The 12,696-nt window shown below is 43.2% G+C and overlaps 1 protein-coding gene across 3 annotated transcripts in view; it reads left to right on the forward strand.

Moving 5' to 3' along the window:
* Positions 1-2,206, forward strand: part of BSDC1 (BSD domain containing 1) — a 32,308-nt gene extending 30,102 nt beyond the window's left edge. For all 3 annotated transcript variants that reach the window (XM_075853131.1, XM_075853129.1, XM_075853132.1), the window contains exon 11: positions 1,128-2,206. In XM_075853131.1, coding sequence (XP_075709246.1) covers positions 1,128-1,160 — 33 coding nt within the window. In that variant the 3' untranslated portion in view covers positions 1,161-2,206. The remainder of the gene's footprint in view (positions 1-1,127) is intronic.
* The last annotated feature ends 10,490 nt before the right edge of the window (positions 2,207-12,696 follow it).

Below are 12,696 nucleotides of genomic sequence, written 5' to 3' on the forward strand. Positions count from 1 at the left end.
TTTAAAGGGGCATTCCCATTTTAGACATTTATGGCAAATCCACGAGATATGCCATAAGGCTGGGTTCACACGACCTATTTTCAGATGTAATGCAGGCGTTTTACACCTCAAATTACGCCTGAAAAAACGCCCCTAATACGCCTACAAACATCTGCCCATTGCTTTCAATGGGAATTACGATGTTCTGTTCCCATGAGCCTTTATTTTACGATTCGCTGTCAAAAAAACGGAGCGTAACAAGACGCTCCGTAAAAAGAAGTAGCATGTCACTTCTTGAGGCGTTTTTTTGAGCTGATTTTCCATTGAACACTATGACAAACGCCTCAAAAAACGTCTGAAAAGAAGCCTCAAAAGACGCTCTAAATTTCATGATCAGCTTCAAAAACGCCTGAAAATCAGAGGCTGTTTTCTCTGAAATCAGCTCCGTATTTTTCAGACGTTTTTTGTTAAGCGTGTGAACATACCCTAATGGTCCGATAGATGCAGGTTCCCCATATTGGACCTTCTGCATCCGTCACTGGGCTCCAGCTACTGAGTTACGAAGTGGCCGGTTTTCCAAAACGACTGGGGGTCTTTTGCTATGCTTTTTCTGTAGCTCTGTTTCTGTAGCTCCCAAGTACCGGAAATAGCGAAGCTCGCTGTGCAACGCTGTTTCCGTAACTTCCATTAAATTTTATGAGCGTTCTTAAAATAGAATAGCAAAACACGCTTGGCTGTTTCCACTGGTTAAGCCATAAATGTCGAGATGGTAATACCCCTTTAAGTTCGTCTAAAAAGTATACTTCAAGTTCTAGCTCATTTTTCCTGTGATCAGAAAACATAACCCTAAAATAGACCGTGTTTACCATCATCTGCCTTGACTTTTTATATGTGCGTTATGTCCTATTTAGGATAATAGAATTGGAGCTAGTGTTACAATCGTCCCTGTAAGGACTGTAATGGGTCTAGCGTGATCCAGCAGCTCCCTCCTGTCACTCATTCCTGTGGTCATGTGATTTGTCATGTGTTCACTGGTACTATTAGAGGCATTGCCACAGCCTCTATTTTATACACTGTGCTCACTGAGGGATACGGAACAGATTGTTCTGTATCAAGAGGTTGACATTTTCTCGTATGTTTTTTTTCAGCTTGAGGATGAAGACTGGGAAAACTGGGAATAATTGATGGTGAAAAATCTATTCTGTCACCTGGACACTACACGAAGAGCTGAAACTTTCCCTTTCCAGACATTTATCATGCTCCTCTGATCTGCACTGGGTGGCACGTCATTTTGAACAGGAGAGATCTTCAGTGTGCATTGGCATAGTGGGGTTGTAAGGCATAATTGAATATTTTGTTTTATATTTGCCCTTTCTCTGCATAACCTTGCCTTTCCCTGTTTGGGTAAAAATATTGTCTGCTATCTGGGGGCAATTGCATGTGGATGTGAGGTTCCATGGCAGGACTGCTTACTAGCTGCTTTTTTTTGTGTTGTAAAATGCTTGAATAGTTTGACATAACACTGAACAGTTCATTTTATTCCAATGCAGGAAGAAAACCCTCACCTTAATTTTGCTCATTTTGGGGTAAATTGGTTTAAATGGACGGATTGCTTATGCAAAACGTGAAACAGAAAACACCGTACAGAATGTTTAGTTCATATAAGACTAGGTTTTCCAACATGCCATTTTTTTTGTACCTTCTTTGGTGTATATTTTGAGGATTTCCCTTTTATAGGAACATTTTAAACAAATATTGACTCACATAGTTTCATTCAAACTCAAAAAAGTTAAAAACATGATTTGGTAACGAATCTTTGCCAAATAGATCGAAAAACTGCTATGGACAGAAAATTGATCTTTTGGGTCAGGCAGTAATTTGTGTGGCATTTTGCTGTGGGGACCATATTTTTAAGTGTACAGGCTCTTGCTATGTTATCAACTAATCCTTCTATCCTGTCATTTGTTTGTGCAATATATATTTCCTATTTATTATGGCAGCAAGGAGGAGGAGGGGCAACATTTTGGGGAAAATATCACAAGAAAATTAACTGTTTTTTTGCGCCTTTTTTTTTTTCCCCCTTCCAAATCTTACACCAGACTTGCATTTAGAGGTAATGACAAAATAGTTGGATGACAATTATTCTCTCTCTACTCTTACTGCATAGAAATCCAACAAAAAAGCTCCTCTATTTTATAGTAAATAAAGTACATTAAGCAACCCTGTACCTCTTCTGAATGTGTTTCTTTCAAATTAATATTGAATCAAACTCACGTTTTGGGCTCAAGGATCACTGGATTGAAATTGGATTGGGTAAAATCAATGGGGGAGATTTATTGACACTGGCGTTTTATACTCCAATCTTAATATATAGATCGCAGGAGTAAGATCCATCTAATTTATTAAGAGGCGCGCACTTCTTAATTAGGGACATTTTTGGCCGTTCGTGCACCTAAAAGGTTAATCTACAGCAACTACAATTTCCACTATAATTTACGCCAGCTTCTTCAGTTTAGGAGGGTTTTTGGAGGTGACCCTTCAATGCTACAGCATAAAAATACATTTTCCACAATTGTTTGTCTTTAACTTTTTCGGAATAGTTTGGGGAAGGCCCTTTCCTGTCCGAGAAAGCCGGTGCCCCTGTGCATAATGTGAGGTCAATAAAGGCATGGTTGGTGAGTTTGTCGTGAAGAAACCTGAGTGACCTGGAAAGAGCCGTGACCATATTGTCATGGAACACCTTTGGGATAAATCGGAACGTGGACTGTAAGCCAGATTTCTGATCCATTATCAGTGTCTGACCTCACAAATTCCCACAGACCGACTCCTAAATCTTGTGGAAAGCCTTACCAGAAGAGCGGAGGCTGTTATTGCTGCTAAAGGGTGCCCACCTCCATATTAACGCACATGGTTTTTTGAATGGGATGTCCAACAAGCTACAGATAATGTACATTAGCCAAACAGGCCCATTTATTAGGGTGCGCAACCTCCACCCACCTCCTCACCGGCCCCAGTCAGTGCCTGCTCAGTGAGCTCCAATCTCTTATCTAGGTTGGCAATGCTTCTGAGTGTCGCGAGAAAATCATTTATATCTAGAATTGGGTTTTCCAAATGTGCAACATAGTCACATGTAATGCAGAAATATTCACTGTCAAATGTTCAAATGAAGGATAGGAACGGTGCTCTAGGTAAATAAGCCAATCTTTATCCCTATATATATCAGTGCTGCTTAAACCGTGAGGCAGACTTCACTGGTTAGGTGCCCTCCAGTTGTTGGTAAGGGGCAGCTAGGGAGGCTGTTTTGACAGAAGTGATCATCATAAGCTGCACAGCCCTTTCTCTGGCCGCAGTAATCTCTCTTTTAAAGAGGCTCTGTCACCAGATTATAAGCGCCCTATCTCCTACATAATCTGATCGGCGATGTAATGTAGATAACAGCAGTGGTTTTTATTTTGAAAAACAATAATTTTTGAGCAAGTTATGAGCAATTTTAGATTAATGCTATTTAGTTTCTTAATAGACATCTCGGTGTGTTTTTACCTTTGACCAACTGGGCGTTGTAAAGAGAAGTGTATGACGCTGACCAATCAGCATCATACACTTCTCATTGTTCCAGCCCAGCTTCTTTCACTGCACAATCACGCTGGGCTGGAACAATGAGAATTGTATGACGCTGGTTGGTCAGCGTCATACACTCCTCTGTACAATGCCCAGTTGGTAAAAAGTAAAAACACGCCCAGTTGTCTATTAAGAAACGAATTAGCATAAATCTAAAATTGCTCATAACTTGCTCAAAAATGATAGTTTTTCAAAATAAAAACCACTGTTATCTACATTACAGCGCCGATCATATTATGTAGGAGATAGGGCACTTATAATCTGGTGACAGAGCCTCTTTAAGAACAAAGCCAATGCCTTTTGTGCTCATTTTACTGGATTTAGGAAACAAATTTTAAAATAAATTGAGGTAATTTTTAAACATTTTAGCATGGACTTTGACCACTGTTGAAAGCCAGGCATCACCATATTCTGGCTGCTGAAGCCCCAGTAGAAAAAGATTGAGAAGCCGTGTTATACAGTGTAATGTCCGCAGCTTCGGCCCGTCGTTCCTACTCACCCCCCCCCCCCCCGACAGCCGCGACCGCAGAGTTCCTAGTGCCGACCGGCATGTCCTTCCTAGGAGACGCCAGGACTCACTTCCGCTCTGCTCTGCAGTGGCTTTGAGGGTGCGCGCGCTCATGCCCGGCCTTAAAGGGCCATCGCGCGCACATGAAAAATTTTACTCATTAGCCCTAATCACTGGACTATAAAAGGGGCTCTGCCCTTTCACTCCTTGCCTGAGCGTTGTGTATTCCCATGTTGGTCTTGCAAATGGTCCCTTAGTTGTCTCCTGTTCCCTGTGTTCCCGTGCCCTTCTACCTGTATTCTGTATCCCGTGCTGCATTTGTTCCTGTGCCCTCTCTAGTGTAGGAGTCGTGTTGTGCCGTCTGCTACGCCTGCTGTCATACACCACGTCTGGTGTCATCTGCCACGTCTGGTACCTCTTTGCATCACCTGCCATTAAAGTTCCATCTGTGCCTAAGCCTCTGCTACTGTCTGGACTATTACAGGTACCTTTGCTTGAACTTTGTATAGACTTGATACACTGTTGTTTGGCCAGCTGCTATGACAGTGCGGCTTAGTGGATCCACATACCCACAGATCGTGACATACATTAGTGTTCAAAAAAATTGCAATGAGTTTAAAAAAGCAAATCATTATAATAACTTTTATTTGCCTAAATGCAAATGCACTAAAAACACTACACATTCAATTCCAAATCAAAGCAATAAAAAAAAATTCCAGTTAGTGTTAAACCTTTACAGAAAGTAAAGAAAACTCCAATCAACTTTTTTTTTTTGAACACTGATTTTTATTCAAAATGTTATCAAGGAATACAATCATAATATAAAAATATACCGAGTTTGAGTAGCAAATCAGTATAATATCAAAACTGTTTAACAGAAAACCAATAAGATTGCGGAGGGGAACTTACAAGATGTAAAAATACAGTGGAAATGAAAGCTCGTACAGATATTTCGGGATGTTATTGAATGAGCTATCGAGCCAAGGGCTCCAGTTGAAACAAAACGCATGTTTGTTATTACGAGCATTTGCATACATCAATTTGAACCAGCAGTTATCATTAATTCCCTGAATAATTCATTTCAATGGTGGGGAGATATTTTCTTTCCAAAATTTAGCCCAATCGACATTTTAATCAAAGTAGGTTTTTCATCAGAACAATGTCTGGAACGACCCATTTCCCCCAGTATTTTAGAAGAAAATGCATTATAACCAACATGTGCAACATTTGCCACCCTCCTACCTTAAATAAGGGTCAAAATTGACCCCTGTTACTCCACAGAATGAATGACTTCACCAATTAACTCCTCACTTCTCTTATTTTGAACAAGCCCCTTTGAATTAATGATACAATTACACAGAATGAGCGGCATGCATTTTCTAATTGTTGGCTCTGTTTTTTTTACTACTACTCTACTACACTAACAAGTATTGTATTTGCTATGTAGGAATATCACTTCTACCAAAAACATTGATTTATCAGGTTAATGATGTTGGACTGCTATTTTTTTTAACACTACTGTATATACAGTGGTCTGATAAGGAGAGTATTTGCATATGGGATTACAAATCAGATCAGCTATAACTTAAAGAGGCTGTGTCACCACATTATAAGTGCCCTGTCTCTTACATAAGGAGATGGGCGCTATAATGTAGGTGACAGCAGTTCTTTTTATTTTTAAAAAACTATCTATTTTTACCACTTTATTAGCGATTTTAGATTTATTCTAATGAGTTGCTTAATGCCCAAGTGGGCGTGTTTTTACTTTAGACCAAGTGGGTGTTGTACAGAGGAGTGTATGACGCTGACCAATCAGCGTCATGCACTCCTCTCCATTCATTTAGGCAGCGCATAGGGATCCTTTTAGATCGCTATGTGCTGTCTTATACTAACACATTAACGATACTGAAGTGTTTAGACAGTGAATAGACATTCCACGGGATGTCTATTCACAATCTCTGCACTTCGTTACTCTGTCTGTGGTAGTTACAGCAGAGGAAGCGTAATAGGGGTGCCAAACATGCAGGAAGAATTTTATCAAAGAGTTTTACGTCTACGTTAAGAAGAGATATCGGTCTGTAACTAGCGCATTGGGAGGGGTCTTTACCTGGCTTGGGAACCACTGTTATGCGAGCTCTGAGGGAGTCAGGAGGGAAGGCGGCAGAAGAGGATAAGGAATTGGGCACATGTGGACTTAAAGTGTTGAGTATTTTTTTTGTTCTAGAAGAGCATGAAGCCATCAGGTCCGGGAGCTTTGCCCGTTTGAGAATGTTTAAGAGCAAAGGCCAGCTCCTGTTCGGAAATCGGGGTTTCTAATGTAGCTATTGTGTCCTCAGAATGTGCGGAAGGCTCGAATCTGCAATATATGATCGAATGCGTGAACGGAATTCACCAGATAGTGTGAATGGGTTACTAGAGTCCATATTGTATAAAAAGCTGCAGCTATATCTGACGGAAGGTGAGAGCGCGGTCGGGAGGGGGACATTGGTGTTTGCTTGTTGAATGCGCAATGATCTAGCAAGGGATTTACTACATTCATTGCTATATTCAGAGAAATTTTGAGAGTTTGGCTTTGGACATCAGTAAGGATCTGAGGTCTTCCCATTTTTGAAGTAGGGAGACCTTATATTCTGAGTCGAGGGACTGTTTATGGGAAATTTCTAAGTTGGAAATAGCTATGGATCGTTCCTTCTTCAGATGTGCTCCATGTTTTATGAATGTCCCACAAATTACACATTTATGTGCCTCCCACGTAGTGCACGGGGCAGTGTCTCCTTTAACGTTAAGTGAGAAGAAATCGTCAATTGAATGTTGGACGTCTGCTCCCACTACCGTGTCATTGAGAAGAGAGAAATTCAAACTTTTAATTTTTGCCATAAAAATTTTAATGACTCAGCCATAAACTCAAGCCTACTTTAAAACTCAAAAGCTGTCCACTAAATATTTTTAAACGACTTACCCCAACCTACCTGTCTACCCTAAGGTAAGAGTGGTACCACCCCACTAACCACAAACTCAACCATAGCTTGAAGGTTCAACATCAGAAAGGTTAACACCTAGCCTGGCACATCACCTTCCCAATCCATATGCCCGTTTGAACCCAGTTATACAAGGTAAAAATTGAAACAGAAAGATTGACCCTTTTCCTAATTTTTTTCACAAAACTTAAGATCCACCGACCGCAACCAAAGTAACTGGGGAATAATTTCTGGAAAAATAATTTCAATTCAAGAAAACAGCTGTCTGATCTTTAAAAGCGACTTCATCTGAAAAATTAAGTCACTGGTATTAGCCTTTCCCACATTGTTCCCACCTAAATGTATCCTGGAGCAGGATAAATATCACTCAATAATAAAATTTGTTCAACTAGACCATCCCATTTATGGCCTCTGACACCCATCCAGACGATCCGGATCGATCCAGGGTGCATGGACAAGTATTTTACCATAGAATCTCTCTGCCACTCTTAGTTCAGCCCAATGTATAAAAGAAAGGCCAACAATCCAAATAGTTTGACCTGTCAAAGACTAAAACAAATGTTAGACAATTGACAAAGATGGCCTAATGTAACGCTAGTCCCAATGACCCAGCTTTTTGATAAGCTTGGAGCCCTAACCCGCCCAGTAACTCTCCGTTGCTGTTTCAATTCTGAACGAATAGGTCGAATAATGTTGTCCCTTCAGACCTTATTTCATGCAAACATAAGTTAAAACTGTGTGACCACAGCGCGGTTTATTAAATATAAGCCAGTTCTCAGGACCTGGTGAACTAAGCGGTATGTAACAATACTTTTGTCCATATGGTGTATTTTGGGACTTGAGGACGCAGCAAAAAAAAAATCGATGCGTCCTCAGCGCCCAAAGTACCACTATATGGACAACGATATTGGGATACTCCTCTTAAGATAGATTTATAGACATTATTGATCCCCAACGGGAATATTATTGTGTTACGGCATTACGTAACCACATAAAAAACATAGTATAAAAAAACATTAAAGCCAAATGCACATGATGCGTATTACGTGCAGATTTGCCACGCATATATTTTCATGCGACAAATCCGCAGCGTAATACAGTGCCAGCAAAGTAAATGACATCTCAAGAAATCTCATCTACACGTTGCAGATTTTTTCTGCACGTAAATTGACCCGTGGTGCGGATTTTAAAATCTGCAGCATGTCGGTTTATCTTGCGTTTCCGCTTGCAAATTGCATCTGATGCAACAAAATCCGCAGCATAAAAACGCACCTATTGCCGCATAAAAATCTAAAAACCGCACCTAAAAACACCAAAAAAACAAGTGTGGATTTTACCTGCAGAATTACTTGCAGTTTTGATGCCGATTTTCTGCACCAAATTCCATGTGCATGTTGCCTAAAACATAACTTAAAAAGACAATAATATAATAAAAAAAATATGCCTGCCTATAGCAGAAACACCAGCAGTACTTGTACTATCTATGTCTATTATATTAACGATTCCCAAGCCCATCTTTCCCTGCTAATGATTTTTAGCAGAAATGACCGCTGATATCGCGCCTTCACACAATGTAACTACAAATCTATAGCTAAGTGTTGCGTTGTGCCTGAACCACTTCAAAAAAAATGGATGAGTCATTCTCAATTATTGCTCTGAACCAAGGTAGTGTCCTCGTCTCAACCACATCAGCAAAAGAGGCAAACTTAGGCCTTGTTCACACAGTTTTTTGCGTCAGAAACGGCGGCAAAAAATGTCCGAAATCGCCTCCCATTGATTTCAATGGGAGGCAGAGGCTTTTTTTTTTTCCCGCGAGCGACATACCCTTTCTTCGGGCGCTTCCGTCTCTGACCTCCCATTGACGTCAATGGGAGGCAGAAAAAGCGTTTTTTGCCTGCGGCGCTCAATGGCCGTGGCCAAAAAACACGGCAAACGGGGTGCAGTTCGGTCAAAATCCTCTTCAAAATTACAGATGGAATTTTGAGGCAGATTTTTCTGGCTCCATAAAACTCTGTGTGAACAGTGCCTTACATCCCACTACCTGGCCTGCTTTCTTAACTTCTCTAGCATGTTAGCATCTGCCTTCCGGAAATTATTCCCCCAACAGATGACCCCATAAAAAATGGTACTTATAACAACCGACTCCTAAAACATTGCCAGCATCTTGTTACACACCTGAAACGAGCGCAGCTTCTTTTCTATATTTGTACCCCAATCAAGCTTCCGCTCAATATGGACACCTAAGGCTACATTCAGACGAGCGCTCCGATTTGTGCGCGTAAAAAATGCAGCGTTTTTCCTACAATTCATTTCAGTGTCCGTAGGCATCAGTTTGCTTTGCGTGTGGCATGCGTTTTTCACGTGTCAGGGCCACACGGAGCGGCCCTGACACGGCTGCAATGCAGCTAAGAACCGCGCCGGCACCATGTTTGGTGCGGCTGTCAAACAGCCTGTTAGTGGCTGCACGTTAATGCGGGTAAACCGTCCCTTTATCTGCAGAATCATGCGGACATGAATGAATACACCCTTTATGGCCGCACAATTTTGCAGGTTACAACAAGTTACCCCTATTCATTCTCTCGCCGGAAAAAGCCGAACACTGCACTCGGCTATCTCCAGCGCTCCCATAGAGAATGAATGGAGCGGCAGTGCGCATGAGTGTGTAACCAGAATACCTCTTAACAAGGTATTTGATATCTGCGCCTACATAGTGCCAGCGCGGTTGTTGGCCGCGTTGCGACCATGTCAGGGCCGCTCCGTGTGGCCTTACCCTTAATCATTGAATTTAGTTGATTCATTCAGTCCCATTGCCAGAGGTATATAAAATCCAGCACCTAGCCATGCAGTCTGACTTTGCAAACATTTGTGAAAGAATGGGTCGTTCTAAAGACCTCACTGAATTCCAGCGTGGTACTGTAATAGGATGGCACTGTTGTAACAAGTCTGTGAAATTTCTGCATTCCTAGATATTCAACGATTAACTGTGAGAGGTATTATTGCAAAGTGGAAACGTTTAGGAACCACAGCAACTGCGTCACGAATTGGCAGACCACGTAAAGCTACAGAGCGGGGTCACCGAGTGCTGAGGCGCATAGTACATAATAGTCACCAACGCTCTGCTGACTCAATAACTGTAGCTCCAAACATCGGCACAAAAACTATGCTTCGCTGGTGTCCATGGCTGAGCAACTGCATGCAAGCCTTACATCACCAAGCACAATGGCAAGCGTCGGTTAGGGTGGTGTAGAGAATACCAATCACGGTGTGCTCTAGTCATAACAATTTAACAGTTTTGTGTGGATTGCTCCTTTAAAGAGGCTCTGTCACCAGATTCTGAAATCCCTATCTCCTATTGCATGTGATTGGCGCTGCAATGTAGATAACAGTAACGTTTTTTTTTTGTTTTTTTTAAACGTTCATTTTTGGCCAAGTTATGAGCTATTTTATATATATGCAAATGAGGTTTGAAATGGACAACTGGGCGTGTTTACGTGTATGATGCTGACCAATCAGTGACCAGTCAGCATCATACACATCTCCATTGATTTACACAGCAGCGATGTGCTGGATGGTCATGTGTATTCATTATCAGGACACTTGATTAACGTTAATCTCTGTGTATGTGGTTGCACATCGCAGCTGTGTAAATCAATGGAGATGAGTGTATGATGCTGACTGGTCACTGATTGGTCAGCATCATACACGTAAACACGCCCAGTTAAAAACACAATACACGCCCAGTTGGACATAACGAAAAAAAAACGCCCAGTTGTCCATTTCAAACCTCATTTGCATATATATATATATATATATATATATATATATATATATATATATAAAATAGCTCATAACTTGGCCAAAAATGAACGTTTTTAAAAAAAACAAAAACGTTACTGTTATCTACATTGCAGCGCCGATCACATGCAATAGGAGATAGGGATTTCAGAATCTGGTGACAGAGCCTCTTTAAGTTGCCTAAAATACATTTCAAACAGCCCCACAGTTCCCCACATTGGTGCCAACCACACAGTGCCTACTATAAAAATAACAATCACACAGTGCACCATAAGTACTCCCTTGTCCCCGCTCCCTCACGGTGCAGCACACCACTTCTCTCTGACATGGGAGATACATATAAGCAGCAATTATGGCAGTCAAATGTATATTCCAATATCTGCACTAATATCTATGATCAGTGCCAGGGCCGGCCTTAGGGGTGTGCGACCTATGCCATTACACAGGGCGCATCACTCCAGCAGGTGGAAGGGGGCGCTGCACTGGCTCCCTTCCCCTGCTTGTTTCAGAAGCGCCCGGCAACTCAGTAGCCGCCTTTCCACCCTGGTGCTTCTTCACTCAGTGGCCAGAGATGACAGGGGTTTCTCCTAGAGTGGAATCCCCGATGCTGTGACCGGGGATTCCACTCCAGGAGAAGCCAGTGACGTCACTGTCCTTTAAATGGACACAGACGACGGGCTTCTCCTGGAGTGGAATCCCCAGTCACAGCATTGGCAACTACTTAAAAGGGGCTGTGTGGCACCACCTACAAGGGGGCTGTGTGGCACCTCCTACAAGGGGGCTGTGTGGCACAACCCACAGGGGGAATCCGTGAGTGGCGACCTGATGGTCATTTTACTGTGAGTGGGGGGCTAATGGACACAGACATCTCGTGGAGCGGATTCCCCGGCCACATGAGGATTCTGCTCCTTCAGGGAGCCACAGTGACGCTATCTACAAGGGGGTTGTGTGGCACTACCTACAAGGGGGCTGTGTGGCACTACCTACAAGGGGGCTGTGTGGCACTACCTACAAGGGGGCTGTGTGGCACTACCTACAAGGGGGCTGTGTGGCACTACCTACAAGGGGGCTGTGTGGCACTACCTACAAGGGGGCTGTGTGGCACTACCTACAAGGGGGCTGTGTGGCACTACCTACAAGGGGGCTGTGTGGCACTACCTACAAGGGGGCTGTGTGGCACTACCTACAAGGGGGTTGTGTGGCACTACCTACAAGGGGGCTGTGTGGCACTACCTGCAAGGGGGCTGTGTGGCACTACCTGCAAGGGGGCTGTGTGGCACTACCTGCAAGGGGGCTGTGTGGCACTACCTGCAAGGGGGCTGTGTGGCACTACCTGCAAGGGGGCTGTGTGGCACTACCTGCAAGGGGGCTGTGTGGCACTACCTGCAAGGGGGCTGTGTGGCACTACCTGCAAGGGGGCTGTGTGGCACTACCTGCAAGGGGGCTGTGTGGCACTACCTGCAAGGGGGCTGTGTGGCACTACCTACAGGGGGCTGTGTGGCACTACCTACAGGGGGCTGTGTGGCACTACCTACCAGGGGGCTGTGTGGCACTACCTACCAGGGGGCTGTGTGGCACTACCTACCAGGGGGCTGTGTGGCACTACCTACAAGAGGGCTGTGTGGCACTACCTACAAGAGGGCTGTGTGGCACTACCTACAGGGGTGCTGTGTGGCACTACCTAGAGGGGGCTGTGTGGTACCATCTACAAAGTCTTAAGTGGCTTCCACCTCTGAGCTCCAACTGAAATTAATAGGAGGCAGAAAATACCTGCGGTGCCCATTTGGAGTGCTGCTTTGCCTGCCTCTTTTGCATTAG

This window comes from Rhinoderma darwinii, chromosome 2 (genome assembly GCF_050947455.1).
Source record: "Rhinoderma darwinii isolate aRhiDar2 chromosome 2, aRhiDar2.hap1, whole genome shotgun sequence".
In the NCBI taxonomy this organism is placed as follows: domain Eukaryota; kingdom Metazoa; phylum Chordata; class Amphibia; order Anura; family Rhinodermatidae; genus Rhinoderma; species Rhinoderma darwinii.